The sequence below is a fragment of the Aplysia californica genome, unplaced genomic scaffold (assembly GCF_000002075.1).
Source record: "Aplysia californica isolate F4 #8 unplaced genomic scaffold, AplCal3.0 scaffold00491, whole genome shotgun sequence".
Taxonomy (NCBI): Eukaryota; Metazoa; Mollusca; class Gastropoda; order Aplysiida; family Aplysiidae; genus Aplysia; species Aplysia californica.
Genome location: NW_004797761.1, coordinates 94,379 through 115,545, shown reverse-complemented (window position 1 = coordinate 115,545; position 21,167 = coordinate 94,379). Strand labels below are relative to the sequence as shown.

At 41.6% G+C, this 21,167-nt stretch overlaps 2 protein-coding genes and 1 long non-coding RNA gene across 3 annotated transcripts in view; 1 reads left to right on the top strand and 2 right to left on the bottom strand.

Moving 5' to 3' along the window:
* Positions 1-4,553: 4,553 nt before the first annotated feature.
* LOC101851288 (60S ribosomal protein L15) lies at positions 4,554-16,602 on the bottom strand. The gene is made up of 4 exons (XM_005105771.3): positions 16,519-16,602; positions 14,007-14,190; positions 7,650-7,786; positions 4,554-4,930 (listed from the first exon to the last, which is right to left on the bottom strand). Exons 2-4 carry the CDS (start codon positions 14,176-14,178, stop codon positions 4,625-4,627), a joined length of 615 nt encoding a protein of 204 aa, XP_005105828.1. The 5' UTR covers positions 14,179-14,190; positions 16,519-16,602; the 3' UTR covers positions 4,554-4,624.
* Positions 10,791-11,709, top strand: LOC118478321. Its single transcript, XR_004858950.1, has 2 exons — positions 10,791-10,964; positions 11,388-11,709. It is a non-coding gene; the product is annotated as an uncharacterized LOC118478321 (long non-coding RNA).
* A 2,557-nt stretch (positions 16,603-19,159) lies between the features above and the next one.
* Positions 19,160-21,167, bottom strand: part of LOC101854519 (dynein regulatory complex protein 9) — a gene marked incomplete in the record, with an annotated part of 13,843 nt that continues 11,835 nt past the window's right edge. The window contains 1 exon segment of the mRNA XM_005105786.3: positions 19,160-19,715. Coding sequence (XP_005105843.2) covers positions 19,547-19,715 — 169 coding nt within the window.

The window sequence follows — 21,167 nt, the reverse complement described above, 5'->3', positions numbered from 1 at the left end:
AGCCCCCCCCCCCAAAAAAAAACAACAACAACAACAACACCCACAACCCAACAACAAACAACTTAACCGACCAGCCCTACTAGACCAAGACCTATGCGTCAGTGGAAAATAGGGTGTGTAAACGCTGTCTGTCACTCTCTTCGTTCGGCATGAGGGGCACGCTCATCCAGTATCCGGTTTTCTAGTAAATTCTAGGCTTGTTTTATGCAGGCTGTGCAGGTTGTCGTGAAAATTTCCCATTGCCGAGCTTTACATGTCTCAGCGTGTTTCACGGATCGGAGCGTGCGTTTAGAGGGAGTGACCGTGCGTTTGTAGTCTAAATTATATAGTAAAAAATCCGTCAGACGACGAAAGCGTGCGTTTGAGCGGAGCGTGCTTTTGTATGGCGTGCGTTTAGGCGGAGACTACTGTAGTGACACTGACAGATTTTCCCTTCTGCACAGAAACGAGCATGTTGGCATCCGAAGACTTTTTAGTTTTAGTTTAGTAAAGGTTTTACGGCACTCGCAACTGCTTAAGGCAAGTTAAGGTCATATGAGCGGCAGAAGATTAGAGGTGTTACAAGAGACTAACAAAGATAGAAAAAGAAGAAGGGGAGATAAGGACGATGGATGTTTGATAGGAAAGAAGAAGCAAACCACACCAGAGCACCCACCAACCACCCACGGTCCGAAGACTATTATTTAGAGTACAGTACACAAATGTACTGCAGTAAGCTACACTTGAAAGTGTCTCAGCAGAGCCCATAAATTGATGAAGGAAAGAAACTTTACTGGAGTCAGTCCCTTTGAAATCATGTCTCCAGCATTTGCAGAAAAGATCCTACAGTGGAACTCGGATTCAACGAGGTCGCCGGGCCTAACCTAAAATCTCGTCGAATCCGAGTGTTCGTAATAGCAAACACGAGGTTTTGTGTAGATAATTACAGGCACTGAGCAAGTAGGCCCCAATGTATAAAGAGAAGTCACAAGTAGTGCCTGAAATGCCTGCATATTATTATTATGAGCTGAGTAAAAAAAAGACCGATTCATTCAAATGCACACGGCTGTGTCATCTCGATTGTTCACCAAAAAATTGTGTTGCTGAGAAGAGCCTAGCAATACATGTACTAGCATACGGCAACTTTTGATTCCATAGACCAGCGCACAATTCATGACGTAGATCTACGTCAAGTATAACCAATGATAGTAAATAACAAGATGGGCCACTCAGCCAAAAAAGTGTCCGCAGGAAGTATGCTCTTTGCTTCAGATGGCGCTGCAGTCTGTTTTGAAGCTCTCTTTCGTTTTTCCAGAAGAAGAATAGGAATAGCACCTCCCTGCGTGCGCAGAACGACTGCTGTTCATCAGCAGTTCGGGTACGTTCAGTGCGGAGTTTTAGGGTTTTTAAAATTTTAATGACCTCTCGCCTTTCATTCTAAAGTCAAATTACACGAAGAAAACCATCACCCTTTCCTCCGGAAGAGGTTTTTTGTCAGGGTAACCTTTTTAAAAAAGCGTTCTTCTGAAATTTATCCCAAAACTTGCTAGTTTCACTTTGATTTTAAAAAACTCAAGTAGGGTAACTCTGTTCGCGAAGAGGGCGCCACCAAATTTTGAGGACACTTTTTTAATTGGCTCAAAGAGAGAAGTGGCCCATCTTGTTATGTACTATCTTTGGTATAGCATATCATTGTAATGTTGATCAGTTGCCGTGGGAAAAAAAGACTGACGCGTTTGTATCTGCGACGTTCAACGTCCGGACGCTAGCGCCCTCCCCACCCCCACTCCCCTACACGCACAGTGTGCGTGCAGGTCACCGACCTGACCCCGACACACGCCAGGGTAGACACGTGCACGTGCCAACAACGCTTGTGTTGGTATGAAAGAAGGCCGCTGATTGGTCGCATGCAATTAATATTGCAATCGGCTAAGTGAAAAATGGTTCACGATGCAGGTGCAATGGATGATTTCTGGGAATAGATTAAGTTCAGTCTGGGAGAAAAATGAGCGAAGCCACGTCTGCGGGGGCTATTCACCCTGGAAGCGACCTCATTGAATCCGAGCTCGCTGATTTATTTGTATTAAGTGCTCGTTGAATCCAGGTCATTTTTATGGATTTTAAAGAAGAACCCCCCCCCCCCCCCCGGGAATCTATCTCATCTCGTTGAATCCGAATTCCACTGTTCCTAGAACCCTAGTCTAGTTTGAGTAAACAGAAAGCACATTGACACAATCCAATAATCATAATGACCATTAGTGCTGAGAAAAAAAAAAGACAGAAACAACTGAATCAGAAGTAAAGTACAGAAGAATGTACCCTCGCCTGGAAAAGCTATAGATCAATAATTCTAATGTCACTCAAAGTTAAGTTTTAGTACATGTACTGTAAGAGTTTTACGGCACTTGCAACACAATAAGGTCATATATGTATAGTATAAGTGCCGAAGATTAGAAGTGCTACAAGAGAGTAACAAACACAAAAAAGAAAGAGGGGAGATAAAGACGATAGATGTTAGAAAGGAAAGAAGAAGCAAACCACACTAGAACACCCGCCAACCACTCACAACTCAAAGTTTGAGCCAAACTGCACAGAACACCCACAACAAAAATGTAGCCTTAGCACTGCTGGAGTACACACACCTGCCCAGAACTGAAGAAATGTCAATACAGTTTCAACCCCAAGGCTTCTTTAGTTTAGGAGTTTTACGGCACTTGCAGCACAATACGGTCACATGAGTGCCGAAGATTAGAAGTGTTACAAGAGAGTAACAAACACAAAAAAGAAGTTTTAGTTGAGGTTTTACGGCACTTGCAACTGCATAAGGTCATATGAGTGCCAGAAGATAAGAGCAGTTACAAGAGAGTAGGCTATCAAACATAAAAAAGAAAAAGGGAGAGATAAAGACGATAGATGTTTGATAAAATGATAGGAAAGAAGAAGCAAACCACACACAAAAAAGGAGGGGAGATAGAGAAGATAGACTTTTAATAGTAATAATAGGAAAGAAGAAGCAAACCACACACAAAAAAGGAGGGGAGATAGAGAAGATAGACTTTTAATAGGAAAGAAGGAGCAAACCACACCAGAGCACCTGGCAACCACCCACTTAGGCTCCCTTCCCAGCCACATACTTTATTTATCAGCAGAGACTAGACAATGCTTGTCAAGTGAGATGCAACAGTGTTGTGCTTTCCATTACATGTACTTCTTTTTTGTACTTTCACCACAAGTAGGTACAGTGGAATCCTGTTATAACGAGAGGGAGGGGACCGAAGCAAAATGTCCATTATGGCAGGATTCTCGCTATACGGGATTCAGTAATAAATTCAAGGGAAACTGTAAAGTAGGCCTAATCTATGAGTTTGGTTTTGTTTTTCCTTTTGCTATCTCCCCTGATGATGGTTTTGTTTAAACATGACCTCTAGGTAGGTCTTACTTGATCAAAAATCGAATCAGGTTTGGTTCTCTAGCGCTAGATCTAGCGATGTGGACTGACAGCTCGGGGTTGGCGATCAGAAAGAAAGGGCTCTGGGCTAACTCGCCCGCTGTGCCCCCCCCCCCCCCACCACCCTGTGGTGCATTCTGTCTGCTTGTGCACGTCACACATTCGCTCCATCCATCACATTGCTGTGACATCTCCATCCCCGCATCGGAGAAGTGAGAGGCATGGCAGGCCTTGAAATCTAAACGGGCCTATCACGCGATGCGTTCTGCTGGTCTGCGCATGCCACACCCTCCTTACTCAGTTGCTCCGGTCTTCATTGTTGACGCACATGGGCTCTCCTATTCTTTGTTTCGCAAGATCAGCAACAAGTTTCTCAACTGGCGAGGTCTAGCATTATGTATAATTGGCCTATGCCATGTGTGCACAGCAGCAGCAACATTCCACTATAACCGACTCGCAAGTGTGTCTGATAGTGCTATAGCAGTATTTTGTTTACAAAGGTAAAGAGGAGGAAAAAACGGGGATTTAGAATAGTGCCTTTAGAACAGACTTCTCGTTTTTTCCGGACTCGTTATAAGTGGACTCCACTATAATATTTAAGTGCTGAAGAGCAGGTGTTACAAGAGAGTAACTGCCACACAAAAGGAACAGGAAAACATTTTTACACATAATGTATAATATGGGTGTTTCCATCGACATTTTTAAGATCAAGTTCAGTTAGGAGGCAGGCTTCCGACTCTGCCTGTCATGGCCAACCTGAGTGAAAAGGGATGCATCCATACAACATCCTAGCAGGAAGGCAGAGACAGTCAAAAATGGTCTCCCTACTCTGGAATCAAACATGAAGTAACACACACAGATTTGTGTGTTTATATTTTGTACCTCCATTGGACAGGGGAGTACCTAACCACCACACCACAGATGCCAGTAGGAGAGGTAAGGATAGACTTGAGTAACTAGAGTTCTACCCTACTTGCAACACAAGCCTTAAGGCCATGATTAGAGGTGTTGGTAACACAAAAAGAAGGAGCAAACCACACCACACACCAACCATCCTCTTAAAAACAACACAAGCTTAACACAAAAGCAACCACAAAGAGCTGAAACACCAAAGAACAAATGCATATTCTAAATTTTAAAATTTATTTGCACTTGTCTCCAAGACAAATAAATAAAAAATAAAAAAACAAAAACAGTTTATCTCTTTCTGCGAAGAGAAACAGCATTGTTTTTCTTCCAGTTCTTGCGTCTTGAGCCTCCAGTAGTCTTGTTGAACTTGTGTCCTTTACCCAAACCGCGAGAGGACTTGCCAGCAGAGGTGAGGCCACGCAATTCACGGTGCTTGTGCACAGATCTGCAGATCCATTGAATGGCTGGATCACGGCGGATGGTCTTATGGAAGGGATCAACAAGGATGATTTCAAAGAACTTGTAGGTAGAGTCTTGGGCTACCCAGTAGGAGTTGAGGACACGCAGGGCACCACACTTTCTTCCCACACGTTCCTGAGGGGAGAAAAAAAATTAGGATTTAGAAGAAGCATATCTAGTACAAAATTGGGGAAAGGGGAGCATAAGATCACAGGGGGAAGCACTTACCAGGTAAAACATAAGCTGAGATCCCCCATCAAAAGGAAAGTAATTGTAACTAAAGTGTTGAAGCAATGGAGCTGCCAAAAGACCCCCCCCCCCCCAAAGAGAAACAATTATATAAACATAAATCTGTGGGTTTTACTTTTAAACAAAGTCCACTACAATTTAGTATGGAATGCAGTGTATCAGAGTAAAGTATGATGTCCTCAGTTACATTTCAGAAGACCATCGTGATAAAGACTCATCATATACACATACCAGAGGAAGACAATTTATCAAGTACGATAGTGGTGATAATAGTTGTAGGAAGAGTTTTACGACACTTGCAACACCATAAGGTCCTATAAGTGCCGAAGAATAGAGGTGTTACAAGAGAGTAATAAAACACAAAATAGGAGGGGAGATCAGGACGATGTGTTTGACAGGAAAAAAAAAAGAGCAAACCACACCAGAGCACCGGCCAATCACCCACGTAGTGGTGATATGTAAAACCACACTATAAATTTCTAGTAAAACAAAACTGTCTAACCGAAGCACCCCGCCCATTTTGTGATTAAGACTTGAAACAATCAAATGATGTTGACCACAATAAATTAATACTTGTAACATTTGACAGAAAAACAAACAGGCATCCCCACACAAAACTTTCAGCAACAAAACAGAATTTAGGGCCTATACGTTCAACAACAGGAAAGGAGCAAAAAGCCATAAAGGATAGAAACTGAGTTACGTATCAGAGTTGTGTATGATGTCTTCAGGCAATTTTCAGAAGACCATCGTGATAAAGACTCATCATATACACATACCAGAGGAAGACAATTTATCAAGTACGATAGTGGTGATAATAGTTGTAGGAAGAGTTTTACGACACTTGCAACACCATAAGGTCCCATAAGTGCCGAAGAATAGAGGTGTTACAAGAGAGTAATAAAACACAAAATAGAAGGAAGGGAGATCAGGACGATGTGTTTGACAGGAAAAAAAAAAAAGCAAACCACACCAGAGCACCGGCCAACCACCCACGTAGTGGTGATATGTAAAACCACACTATAAATTTTTAGTAAAACAAAACTGTCTAACCATCCAACCCCCCAAAATAATATTCCACAAAGAAGCAGAAAGTGTTAGTGAATTTGAATCAGTTAAAACCCAAAACAAAAAAGTTCTTGAATTTGAATTTCAGCATCACACGCCAGACTGGCATTTTCACCACAATGCCATCAACATTTGCGGAGGTAGGAAAAGATAACTACACCAAAGCACCCCGCCCATTTTGTGATTAAGACTTGAAACAATCAAATGATGTTGACCACAATAAATTAACACTTGTAACATTTGACAGAAAAACAAACAGGCATCCCCACACAAAACCTTCAGCAACAAAACAGAATTTAGGGCCTATACGTTCAACAACAGGAAAGGAGCAAAAAGCTATAAAGGATAGAAACTGAGTTACGTATCAGAGTTGTGTATGATGTCTTCAGGCAATTTTCAGAAGACCATCGTGATAAAGACTCATCATGTACACACAACAATTAATACCACACATATAAAAAAATACCATCAACAGTTAATACCAAGACTAATTTCACAAAAAGTACCATGGCCTGATTGCATTTGAAGCTAATAAAGGTTCAAGTCAATCTGAGGACACAGCTGACAGTTTAACCCTATCCGCACACCTGGGGTCATTTTGTTCATTTATTCTTCAAATTTTAGAATACTTCCAGGGCAAAGATCTTTTTGAAACTCAGTTTTTCTCCAAAAATCATTTTGACAGATCGCTATGCAAAGCGTACAGATCGGATTAACAAGTAAAATTCCTTTTTGGAAAATGGGGGCATCGAGTTCCCCACGTTGTATGGATACGATAGTAAAACACAACGTACAGTGAAACTCGGATTCAATGAGATGATAGATTCCCCGTTCTTTTTGTTCTTTATAACCAATAAAAGTAACCCGGATTCAACGAACACTTAAATCAGCGAGCTTCCCTCCAAAGTGAAAAGCCCCCGTGGACGTGGCGTTGCTAATTTTTCACCCACAACGAACTTTATCTATTCCCTGAAACCATTCATTGCACCTGCATCGTGAACCATTAGTCACTTTAGCGGTCCGGGCATTGAACGTTGCACATACAAACGCGTCATAGTCTTTCCCCCCCCTCGGCAACTGATCATTATTACAGTAATAAGCTAGTCTTGACTCTGCGTATTGAATTGTGCGCTGGTCTATGGAATAAAGTTGCCGTATGCTAGGCTCTACACAGCAACACAACATTTTGGTAAACAACCGAGATGACACAGGCGTCTGTATTTTAACGAATCGAACAGAAAGAGATCATAAATTTTGTAATTCAGAAACACATGTATTAGCTAGAGATTTTTTCAGCAAACAACACCATTGCTACATATTGTAAACACAGGGGAACGTTTTTGATCATAACTTCAAAATTCAAACGGCATTATGGGCCAATGAAAAAATATATACGAATTTACTTCAGTGGAAATATAATATTACTGTGAACACATCTATTTGACACCTCCCAATGATCAGCCAAAGTTGATTTATTGATTACAAACTTCATTCCATGTTTTTTCAGAAGCTGTGAATGGGACTATAATATATTTACCTCTGCAACATTTCTGTGGGAGCGCTGGAACTTCAGCTGGTTCACACCATGAGTCTTGGGTTTACCATAGGTGCAACCCTTAGGGACAGGGCGCTTGCGACCTCCACGCTTGATGCGGACACGGTAGATAACGTAACCTGAAAGATAAGATATTAATTTAATTCACAGGAACCAAAATAGCAAGACATGTTCACCATAGAAGACAACCGCATTTTCCAATTTTTACTGTCATTTTTGTGGTGCAAGAGCGGAATGGGAGAGGGCAAATAAAAGTCTACAAATACAAAATACAGGATTTAAAAAAATAAACTTCATATTGGCATTATAGATTGTAAGGGACAAGTGAAGAGATGACGTATTGGTATGCTGTGAAGAAAAACTATACTGTGTATCAGAGACAATTATGATATCTTCATGAATATTTTCAGAAGACCATCGTGATAAAATCTCATCATGTACAGAAATTGCAGTACAATCAGGCCTTCCCCAGAACCATAAGGTCCACAGAGCACTAGAATTAATTCTTATAAGATCCAAACCTAAGGGTAGAGAGGGCCTCGCTGGATTTTCCGGCACATCTTTAACCGTTTCGCACTTACAGCGCCGGTGATCCCTGCTTATCCCTATAGCGCCCGCCACGGGGGTGTTTGTTTCGTTGCCGCGGGAGGCTTCTACTTTTACTATCATCAGAAGTTTCACTTAACGATCTTTATAGAGGAAGAGTTCCGGTTTACTATCATGTTTTTCTTGTTTCGCCAGCACAAACAGCCACTTTTTGAGCGGGAACAAAAGTCGGAGGATTTAGTTGTAAACACGCCATCATGTCTCTAGGATGCATGGGCACAAAGCTGCCTGATATGAGTACAGCAGAAACAAAATAAAAACACTCAAAGAAAAGTCTCTTAGGTGCTTTCAAGTTTCCACCAGAGGCTTCAATCTCTGTGAATGTGTTGTATTTCTTGTGTGGATTACCTCTTTGTCAGTAGCAGAAACTTCGTGAGTTGAAGAAATGTATACGAGATTTAGACTCGGAATCCAAGACACGCATCTCAGAAAGACCTCTCATATCATTTCATACTCTTCTAATCCACTTATAATTTTGTACTAGTAATTTAGCTCATTCATTTTCCTTTCAGAAAATACTATTCTCATCATTTTTGGTTGCGTTTGTGATTTTATACAATTTTTTTTAGTAAGGTACCCCCTTCAATTTTCGTGGAGTTATTGCCCTTGTCTTAAGGATGGGGGGGCCACAGCTGGCCAAGCCTGCTAACTGCGAAAGGGTTAAGATAATTTGATTGCGACGCTCTCAATATGCCTGGTGCGACTGGAGTGGAAGCGTCTTTGAGTCATTAAAACGTCATTGGTAGATCTAGAGCAGAGGACGCAGTTTTTTTCCCATGGTTGATGTTAACATGGTTGCATAAACAGCAACATGCCCGGCGTCGATATATAGAAAAATCAAAAGATGAAATACTAAATTTAACAATAATTATTAAATTTCTGTGGCTGTAGTTCTCACCCCCCCCCCCCCCCCCCCTGTAGCACTGATAATGAAACATTAAATTTTGATCCATATATAAAAGAAAAATATCGCCAAAATCATAGCTGCCACTCAGGAATTTCAAAAACGGAGGAAATTCATGCGAAAGCGTATGCGCGCTCTCCGAAGGCCAGAGTAAAACCATTGAGATCCAGAGGCAATATATACTGGAAAACCTAGCCTATGGTTTTGGAAGGGAAAACTGTCAAATTTGTTAACCTTAGGCAACTGAATTAAAATGTATTTGAACCCCCCCCCACCCCCCCAAAAAAAAACAACAACAACAGAAGGCAGTAAGTTGACAAACAAGCATTTGAGTCAATTTGACACAGTTTGGAATTGGTGACTAAAAATCCAGTGTTTGTTGCCAGCTGGTGTCTTATAAAAAGATTCCTTTCACTTTAAACTTGTACATCGATGTAGAGCACGCGCAGTATTGGATCAAGGAGGCAACACCTTTGCCGCAGTAATGAGCACTCCTGTACAATTGCGGTCCCGTTCGCACTTAACTTGGTAGTGCCCCTGTAGTGTGTAGATCTAAATTGAATTAAAATTATAGCCTAGGCTATCTAATCTAGATCTAGATATCTAAACATGTGAAAATATAGATTATATCTAGAGATAGATTATCTAGATCTAGATTCACTTCAACAGCCCCAATAGCCGTCATGTAAACAAACGGGACCACAATTGTACAAGAGTGCCGCGATTTCTTTATCACACCAAACGCAAAGTGCAGCAAGCGGCTTGTTCAATTTTCTAATGAACTTTTCAAGTCGCACACCGGCTGCTTCTCATTCCAGCTCCTTTTCTTGTTTTTGCATTCTGCATCAATTTCTCTCGAATTTCCGCCGTTTTCAATGACAACTCGGCGCGCTAACGTCCCGATGCCCGATCGACACTTCGTTGCTCCACAATAAACAAAGTGAAACTAGTGCTAGGCCTAGAAGAACGGAAGTAGAAAGCTACGGGCAGACATGCGTCATGCACAAGCTGCGTTTTCCTCTCTCTCCCGGTTCGGTGTTTTCCGCGTGTAAAAAAAGTATCGCAATTTGCGAACGAGAGCGGTCCATCGGAGGAAGGAGGAAAGTAGCGGGAAAAGCTAGATTAAGCGGAGTTTCCGCTATTTAGCGGGAAAGTGGCAGCTATGCAAAATGTGGGACATGTCTTGATGTATTTTGAGGAAAAACTGTTCATAAGTCAGTAATGAACTGGAGCATATGAATGAAACTTGGCATCTTCATGTTATTTTTAGTGCAGAATCTAGCTCTGCTATCACTTTTTCGATGTCTTTATTGCGACGCGATCCCTCCTTGTAAAACCCAGTAAAGCGCTATCGGGAAAACCCGCGATGAAGTCATCGGTGACGTATTTAGTTATAGGCAGCCAATCACATGCCGCCCAGCGATCACGCGCCTCTTGCATGCCGGCACCTCGCGTTTCAAATGCGTGATCTAGTTTCCAGCTCTAGGATGGGTGGTAATTTTAAGTTGGTACGTAAAATGTACTAAATGTAGAGATCTGACATTTTACAGCAATAAAGTAGCAATGCCAATGAAAATTTAAATAATTTTCCTTGGGTGAACCGGGGCAATTCCACCCACTTTGGACAATTTTAAGGGACAAAACTCTGCAAGTCATTTGAGGAGAGTTTTGCCACTCATGATTATTGAGTTACATCCCCTGGACTTCCTTTTCCTATTTCATCTACTTTTGAACCTGTGGATGTTGAACAGCAGCCTTCTCAAAGAGCATCCTCAAGCATCAGCAAAGTAGACCTAACGTACTTTTTGATGCTAGACCGTGTGTATTTATGGTGGATGAAAGTCTAAAGTATCTTTTAAAATCAATGAAGTGTTTATTTGTCTTCATTTTAAGCACCAATAAAGCCATTATAAAAGAAAATTCTTCTGTTATGGTCATGGATCTACATAGTAGAGTTGGGGTAAATCCACCATCTACCCACTTGGTGGGTGGATTTTCACAACCATATTTTCTTCGCATTGATTGTAAGTTATGATCTTCTCTTAGCTATTTTACCTCCTATTAGTTTATTCATAGCAACCTACATGTAAAATGTTGGCCATTAAACTTCATTATTACATTGGGGCAATTCCACCTACCTGGTGGGTGGATTTACCCCCAGATAATGTTGAGCATAAATTTATAACAATTTTGGCTATTTTTTTAAACAGAATGTTGAGGAATTATGTAAAGAAGAGAGCGCCATACAGCAAGGAGGCAATGCAGAATGCAATCGCAGCTGTGCAGTCTGGTACAATGGGTTGCCATCAACCTCATCAACACCTACACCGTTGAGGCCAGTGACCCCAGTGGAACCAGCAACCAGACCCAGCATAAAGGACTTTTTACTTTTTTATTTAAAAAATTTCCCCTATGTTACAAGCCAAGAGAGAAAAAACCAACTGGAAAACTGTTAAACGCCAGTATGGCGAAAGTTTGACCAGTTTTGAGTACATTCATTCAAAGAATATCAGAGGAGGAGGAGAAGAAGAAAAGGAAAAAGGGAAAAGGAAAAGGAAGGCCTTCTGTTCCCACCAGAACCAAGGCAAAGAAAACAACAGTTGTGGACTCCGTCTCAGAGTCTGAAATTGATGACGATAGTCGCGACAAGGACTGTGCTGCCTCAAAGATGCCAGAAAGACAGTGATAGTAGTGACTAGTGACAAACCCGCAGGAAACCAGAGAAATGTTTTTGAAAGTTTTGTCATTCATTGAAGTATGTTGGACATGTTTGATAGACAATATCTCGGTAACTAATCGGAGTGTTCGAGAGAAACTTGGCTACCCGATGTGTTTTTGAGTGTAGATATCATTTCTGCAGTCAGATTTACTGCCAATTTCGTAGTTATTTTGTTATAATTAAAATTGTGGTGTACATATTACGATTTTGCGGAAAAGGGGTGTCAGGATGAGTCCATTTTATTCATAGCATCGTATCACAACATGGGATCTTTAAGAATATGTCGGCAGCGTGACTAAATAATTGTAAAGCTTTTGATGACTTTAGACCATGCCAACCGTAAAAGATAAGTTAATTCAATCTAGCATGCCGTACAATTAAACATTCTTTTCCCCCGTTGAGACGCGAACACCCCGAGACGAGATAACCTCGCCTCCGAATACCCCACATTGCGATGTTACAGGGGAATAGAGAGAAAAACAACCGGATGCGTGCGCCCGCCCTATTTCAAGTGACCAATGAACGGGCCCCGAATAGTCATGCGGGGATTTGTAGGTCACATACATTTGCCACGAGAGTGAGGGGAAAATGGCCGGTCTCCCTGCGAAGCCGCTTTGGATAGGGGGGTAGTTGTGCATTTATGATCGGGTCTAAACAACTACTTGACACAGAACGTTCAAATTTGAGCACACTATAGAGGATAGATAGATCTATTACCATCTCGGCGTTGAAATTCAAGCTCCTTATAGATTTCGGTGTTCCCGACACCAAAAGTATAGGTTAATTTATGTGTACGAACTTCAACGTCCACATATTAGTTTGCCCTATTTTCTGATTGGTTGCAGAGTTCATTCGGATTGGTTCGGAAATAGAGCAGACCGAGGTTGACAGTTAGTCACCTACGCTTCGGCCGGGTCCACAAAACCGCCCGTAAACGGGGACCAAATTTTCGCCTCGCGGGAATGCCCGATTGGCATTGCTAAATAAATAAGACGCGAGGCGCCTGTGTGGTCGGCCATCAACCCGCAGCTCCGCTTAGTTTTCAAACCGCAAAGGAAATTTGCACAAACATAGCAATATCTCCGGTTCTAGAAATCGTTCGGGATTGTACGCTGGCATGCCGTTAGTTTAACCTTTCCTCTGATTGGTTGCCGATTTTAATTTATTTTCATCAGCGAGTTTTCCTGTAACTACTTAGAAAAGAGTCACTTCTGATTCCGAGCAGCCCAAAAATTACCCCTCGCGCGGAGACCGATTTCCGACCCAAGGCGCAGTGGGCGATTAGCATTGCTACCCCGCCATAAAGGCATTTTCCCTTTTCAACGGCATGAATCAATGTTTCCGTGTCTATTTTGCATGACATAATTAAAATGAGCTAACAAACTATACACTAAACCTAGATCTAGCAGCAATTTGACAGATGCCTGAATTGTTAGTGCAGCCAGGGACACATTTTAAAAATGTATCCTTGTTGAAAAACGCACAGGGATCACAGCCAATCCGATAAGACTTCCTTAAATTTTTGCACCCCCCCCTTCAACATCAGTTTAAAAAATGCAAAATAAATTTGGAACTACTGCTCATGACCCCCCCCCCCCGCCTTACATTCGGTATATGATAGGCCAGGCTTTGATCTAACCGAATCCGCGGATCGCTTTATTGCCGATATTAGTCTACCGAAAGGCATACTGCTGCCGGACCGCCAGCACGGTTTTGGAAAGTCCCGACAACCGAAAAAAAAAGGATCCCCGAATGCGCCGCCCACACTCCTTTTGTAAATAAAACCTGTCATAAAAAGACGCGTCATGAACGCCTACTCGTTGCTTCGATGCCCAAGCTGCCTGTACACTAAGATGAGCGAAATTATCTGAACAGTACACATACCCCTCCCCCCCTTATTTATCTGACGGTGCAACAAACAACTAGGATCAATTACTATTACATAAACTAGCAAGGAAAAAATCTTAGAAGGCCCAGAAACAGTTTCAACTCATATATAACCTACTGCAGCATAAGACCTGAATCTGAAACATAAAAATAGGCATGAGTCATGAGTGGGTACGGTGCAAAATTTCACAACAGTACTATCAGAAGGAGCAAAATTATTTACCCTGCTTTGCCCTGTATCCAAGTCTACGAGCCTTGTCAGGACGCATGGGTCTAGATGCCCTGTGAATGGCAGACAACTGTCTGAACTGCCAGCAGCGGACTCTGATGAGGAAGCGCATGATGTCACTCTGCTTCTTCCTGTAGATCTCTTGCATGTACTTGTAGGCCCCCATGGTGACAGGTCACTGAAAATCAAAAATTGACCATAAATGATAATTTGATGTTTTACAATTAGATCTAGAGTGGTGTAGCCCCTGCGCGTGCGCCTTCTCGGTGCGTGCACTTTTGTTTTCCTTTGTTTTTAGCCTCAAATTGCGTTTTTGCGTTTGATTGAATGCGTCAGTGTGTGCAGCAGCCATTTTTGTTTACTTCCATCACTCGTTTGCCGACAAGGGATCATCGAGAGTGTTTTTATCAGCTGTGGCAAGTTGACATTCAACGCTGACCTGTGAACTAGTTTTTATGACCTATTTGCCTCTGATTGGTTCAAATTAGAAATCCCCTAGCTTAAAAAATGTGCCTACTCCTTCCTTGAGTGTTTCACGTGACCTTTTATCGAGTTCTATGCCAAGTTGTATTGCGGGTTTCGGGATCGGGGGGGGGGGTGCACGCGTTGTGAAGACTGAAAAAACTCGAGTTTTCTCTGCGCGTGCACAATGAAATATATAGTAGAATACTAAGAAAAAAAGTAGACTCAATTTTAGAGATTATTTGGTTGCAGTTTGAAGAATGTCATGGATGGTGGCATGTGGACTGTGTGAAAGATGGAAAGATCAGAGGAATGAGTGATGAAGAGTAGGAAAATGTGGATTTTAGTTGTGAAAAATTCTGTTTGATTTTTTTTCACTATGTATTTGAACTATTTATACCCCCTAAATTAAATTAGTTTAGATTCTAATTAAAATTGCCTTACTTTGCTTCTAAAGTGACTTGTTATCTTCCTGTGTGGTCATTTAATGCAGTAATGTTATCAGATTCCTCTTCTTTTGGCTTTCAACGTGTATATATGGGTGCACGCACAGTGAAGAATCCCATGCACGCACTGAGAAGAAATGCACGCTCAGTGAAGACAACACCCTAGGTTGGAAAAACTGTTCGGCACACAACGTTTAAGAAATCTGGCGACTATGAGCAAGACCATTTTATAGGTCAATAGTTTCTTGAATGGAATAGCTAAAAACGAAAGTACAAAGCCGGAAATGGCGGAAAATACGTTCAACGATCGCGAAGTGCACGCGTACCGGGGACACCACTCTAGATTCTAGGTTTGATTGGATATCTCTCCACAGGCCTATCGGTACATGCTTCAAAAAGTAATCATTCAGAACCAGAAGTAATCGTTGATAGGGTCAAAACAAGTATCTCTTAACGGAACCCCCAATTGTGCAAGAGTGCCTAAAAATGCGTAAACTGCCGTAACTTTGTCATGACCAGGTAGTACAACTGGCTTTTGGACTGGTAGAGTGGAGGACTTCCGTGTAACGAGCGACCTATGAGACAGCAGAATTGAGGGTTAGGGGTAGGGTTTGGCCTCTTCATTGTGTTTGATGTTTGATTGATGGGGTGGTTGCTTAATTACGAAAGTCCTTCCTCCCTCTGGATAGTGTGGGCGGGTTTAGCCCAGACCCTGGGCGGATTACCCAGATGACTTTGAAAATAGTTTTAGCTATCAACTGGAAAGAAATCTGGCATCATATTATGAGAAATGCACTCTTCTGGGTAAGATTGAAGTAATACCGGACCAGCGGACTGACTTTGCCTAGATTCTATGTCTCAACCTTAGGAATTCATAATTTCCCTGTTTTTAATATCTCTCAATGGAGAATCTCGGACCGGTAGATAGATCTATATTCATTAAAATTTTGTCAGGGGGGCAGACCCCCCTGAACCCCCTCCTCCACCCGCCCCACTTTCTCGCGCAAAAATGTACGAGTGGTCTGGTATTCTTCAATCTTCCCCTCTTCTGAAGGAAGAAGAATGTGGCTTAGTCAGTTGGGCTGCCAAAAGAAAGACTCAGGAGGGCCAAAATTGGTTAGCCTACCTACGTGGGCCGATTACCCAGCAGACAGTGTGACTAGATTTAGATCTATCTAGATGTAGATTTCTAGATCTAGAATCTAGATATGATATATACTCTAGATCTATAATCTATATCATATCATTACAACGCCTAACTCTAACGAAACGCCAGCCGTCGGTTGACAATTTGAAACAAGGAAAGAAAAGGGTGCTTGAGAAAAAGAAAATCAGTGAATTAAAAGATTTGGTAATCCGTTACCAGGCGTCACTACGGTCAGGGTTAGTTTGCTTGCCGCCTAGATCTAGATCTAGAATCTATTTGCCAATACATTTTACAACACGTCTAAGTAAAATTCACCAGCTCTGGGGATAACAATAATAGCTTCTTTAAATGCTTAACAAATTACAGTATATAACTGCAATCTAGTAGAACAGATGTCAAACATTTTGGGGCAGATTAGTTCAGATTTAACAGCTCAATATCAAACACCCACCGTGTCCACAGGCTCCCTAATAGAAAAAGGAAGTACGTACGTAATGTTTCTGCACAGGAAGTAGTCGAGAGTCAGTAGGAAGTGAGAGCAGTAGAGCAGCGTCGTAGATTCGTACTGTACCATGTTCGCCATTATCTTTTCTTTTACAATTCAGTATAAATAATAAATAATAATGAATGAGCCTAGCCTACAATATAGCCAACCCACTTCCAAAACTCTCAATATTATTTCTAAAATCTATGTTTTAGATAGATTTCATAATTTTTAAGGAGCCTGAGTCATTACAATTCAATGTTATAATCCATCAAAATTCGAGAGGGAAAAGGGTGCAATTTAGTGTTGTTGTAGCATAATTATTAATAATATACATTAGAGACCTAGCATAATAATGCTTTGTACATTTACAAGTAGAACAAAAACATGAAATTAATTATTTTTTGCATTCGTACATTAATTTTTTTTCACCATGTGGCTTTGAAACTTCTCAACTCAATGCATTTCATGTGTGCTTTTACATTTGATATAAAACAGATGACAAAAGATCATTTAACATTAACACAAACAGCTTATGATATGCCGTTTGAATCATTATGGAGAGGGGCTGTTTAAGCTCTTCACCAACTCCAAGTTAAATGCTCTGCGTCTGTTTATATAATATATAACACACACACACAAACTCACGGTACATATCTCCCCCCCCCCCCTCTCTCCCCCCTCTCTCTCTCTCTCTCTCGATCTCTCTCTCTCTCTCTCTCTCTCTCTCTCTCTCACACACACACACACACACACACACACACACACACACACACACACACACACACACACACACACACACCTGGTTCGGAAAGGGTGGGATGGGGTGAGGGTAGGGGGCAGGGACTATTAGATAATTATTCTAAAAGAACATGAATACCTAAACGTTTTGTTGAGAATTGAACCAGAATAATTCACCTCAGAGTCCAGCATGATAACAAATTATGACCTAACAGGACGCCTGAGAAACATAAGTCAGTGTGTGTGTGTGTGTGTGTGTGTGTGTGTGTGTATGTGTGTGTGTGTGTGTGTGTTTGTGTGTGTGTGTGTAAGTGTGTGTGTGTGTGTGTGTTTGTGTGTGTGTGTGTGTGTGTGTGTGTGTGTGTGTGTGTGTGTGTGTGTGTGTGTGTGAGAGAGAGAGAGAGAGAGAGAGAGAGAGAGAGAGAGAGAGAGAGAGAGAGAGAAAGAGACAGACAGACAGACAGACAGACAGACAGACAGACAGACTGACAGACAGACAGACAGGCAGACGGACATGGTGTTTTTTACACCCCACAAACTCAATTTAGATCATTTAGGAGTGGGGCTTCGACCTTACCTGTCAGAGTCAGAGCCGGCCTCGCCCGAGAAGGATACAGCATCTCAGCTGAAAGATCGACAGAAAAGAAGAAATAAATCTCCACTCAGAGATCAAGCTCGGGTCTCCTGAGAGCGAAGGGAAGGCGCCTTACTGCTCTTCAGCAGACAGCAGTACAGAGAGCCAGAGAGAGAGAGAGAGCCAGAGAGAGGGCCAGAGAACGAAAGAGAGAGAGAGAGAGAGAGAGAGAGAGAGAGAGAGAGAGAGAGAGAGATGGGGGACAGACAGACAGACAGACAGACAGACAGACAGACAGACAGACAGACAGACAGACAGGCAGACAGACAGGCAGACAGATAGACAGACAGACAGACAGAAAAAGAAACAGTGAGGGAGAATGAGGAACAACAACTTCAACAACAGCAACACTGACGACGACAACAACAAGAAGCTGTTAAACTTGCCGTGCAGTTGACGAAGAACAACAATCAGCGTTGACATACATGTATCAAGTAGCAAAAAAAAAAAAAAAAAAAGAAAAAAAAGGAGTCGTTGGAAATGTTGCTGTAGACGTTTTATTTCACAATTTCCATTTTACATATCCAATCTTTCGAATGTAAAGAATCTTTTCAGAAATAGCAGTTTGAAAGCGAGGTAATGGTAATTCTAAGGGGAACAAATAAATGTGGAAAGTAGCATACTGAAAGGAAAATGGAAAATAACAACAATTAATACACGTATGTATTTTTTAAATTTGATCATAGATAGCAATTGCATGGCGCAAATCTCCGCTCAACAGCAAGCTCTATGCGCTTCACAATCTATACTATTACCCCAGCAGACCCGAGAGCATAATTCTTAAACAACCTCAACTTCCTGGGAAGCATGCAGTTCAAGCAGCCTTTAGAGGTGCTAAAACTCTAACATACTAACACGATCTTTCGCGGTCTATGGCCGTGTACCCATTCTCACCTGGGTGAAGTGAGCAAAATTCGCGTACAGTGCTTTTACCAAGAACACAGCGTCGGGCCCGCGGCTCGAACCCCCGAACCCGCAACCTCACGATTACGAGTGCGGTAGCCTAACAAGTTACTCACACTCCTCCACATTTTTAGAAAGTAAATTTATTACTACAGACAAAAAGCACAAATGCATGTTTTTAAAAAAATTAAAATATGACGGAAACAGTCCCAAACCTCGAATGGTATGTTTGAAGACATTATATTATAAACGATATTTAAATAAAACAACCCCCCCCCCAAAAAAAAAACCAACAACAACAACAACAAAAACAACAACAAAAACCCCCCAAAAACAAACAAACAAACAACCAAAAACAACAACAACAAATCAACAACAAAACAAAACAACGAAAAAACTCACAGATCTTTGAAATATCGAAGAAATTGGTATTCGTTCGTGGGACTCAATGAGTTAGCTTACCCTACATGACACGGAACACGATATCCAAAACGCCGACACGCCAGATACGTTTATTCAAAATTCATTTAGAAATTAAAAAACAGCACCACCATGCTTCTTATTAGCTATACCCAAAAGGAAATAAAATCAAGATACACTATTAATGTTATCAAATCTAAATGATTCTATGCAGTCCTGCTTCGTTAAATTATTTTACTCGAGGACGTATCTCATAACGCGCCTACGTCAACCACAGACGACTATTATTCAGCATTTTTATTTTTTCTTCTTTCCACTTTTCTTTTCTTTCTTTTCCTTCTTCGGCTTGAATGGACCGAGTTTCCTCCGTACCATGGTGCCTCTCCACCATGCCTGTATCTTGATAGACTTCTTGTTCTCAAGCTCCGAGCGTTTGGTTCTTGACTCCTGGATCGCGCGGATACGGCTGGGGAGGAGTAAATGGCGGGTACACAAAGTTATCGTCTTGATCATCTCAGAGTGCCTTGAAAATGATTGCCATGACAGTCAGACATAGACATACTCGCACATAGAAACTTATATTCACAATAGCATACAGACTCACACATGTATGCGGGCACACACACACACACACACACACACACACACACACACACACACACACACACACACACACAAATACGAGCGCGCGCACACATAAAGAGAAACAGACAGACAGATAGGCAGACAGACAGAGAAATACCGCTGGACACAATATGTATAATCACCAAGTTTCCTCCTAGCCCTTGTGTGTGACCTCTTCCCTCAAAGACGCCCTGACCACCAAAACTTCATAATATTATAGTATAATATACGGTACCATAAATCGCACTGATTGTCTGGGCGACAATAGGTTTATGGAGTGGACACGGCACACTCTCTGACCCTCTCTTTTCAGCTGAACACGGCACTCTCTCTGACCCTCTCTTTTCAGCTGGACAACACCTCGTGAAAAATGACTCTGCCACGAAATGACAGATAATTGCATCACGTCAGCAACATGTTTAGAACGATGAATGCCCATTGGTTGGTGAAATTTCATGACCAGGTCGGATCCAGCCTGGTTAGGCAAAGGCGCTGACAAGTGCACACTTTTTAAAAAAAATATAAAATTGACCTCTGCTTTGCTTCATTATCTAAGTGAACTCAGACTAAAGTGCTTTTAGTTTTAGTGAGAGTTTTATGGTACTTGCAATAGAATACGGTCGTAATATAAGACTACAATACAAGTGTTCATCCAATTTGGTCTGGAATTCAATTATGGCCTATCACATTTAAGTGTACAAACAATAGTAAGATTTGATACCGCAACGTCACGGAACTCATGCAGTGGCCACCCGATGTTGACCTACAAAACCATGCATATAATCAAATTTTGGAGGATTAGATCAAATTATTTGTCCCAAAATGGTCCGGGTTTTTTTTAAATTGTCCCTCCATGAAGGAAAATCTAGCGTCCCTCGACTGAATTAAACCACATCAAATGGAGATTTGACAAAACCTTGTGCAGAGTGAACTGGGCATTTAGATCTAGGTTAAATACATCTCTCTGGGTGGCACTGGGACATGAGGTTAAGGCGTTCTGTAACTTGTTTTTAAAAAAACAATAACAAAAACAAAACAAAACTACGTCTGATTTTTTCCCTCGTGGGGCGGTTACTAAAGTTTAAAGCCATGTTACCTCTATTGTTCACCAAACCATGGATTTTCCAACATTGGAATAGCGAGCCATTTTCAATCTATTGTTCACCAAACCATGGATTTTCCAAAATTGGAATAGCGAGCCATTTTCAATATATAGTTCACCAAACCATGGATTTTCCAACATTGGAATAGCCAGCAGCGCCTGAGTAGAGACACAATTTTCCGCAAACCACTC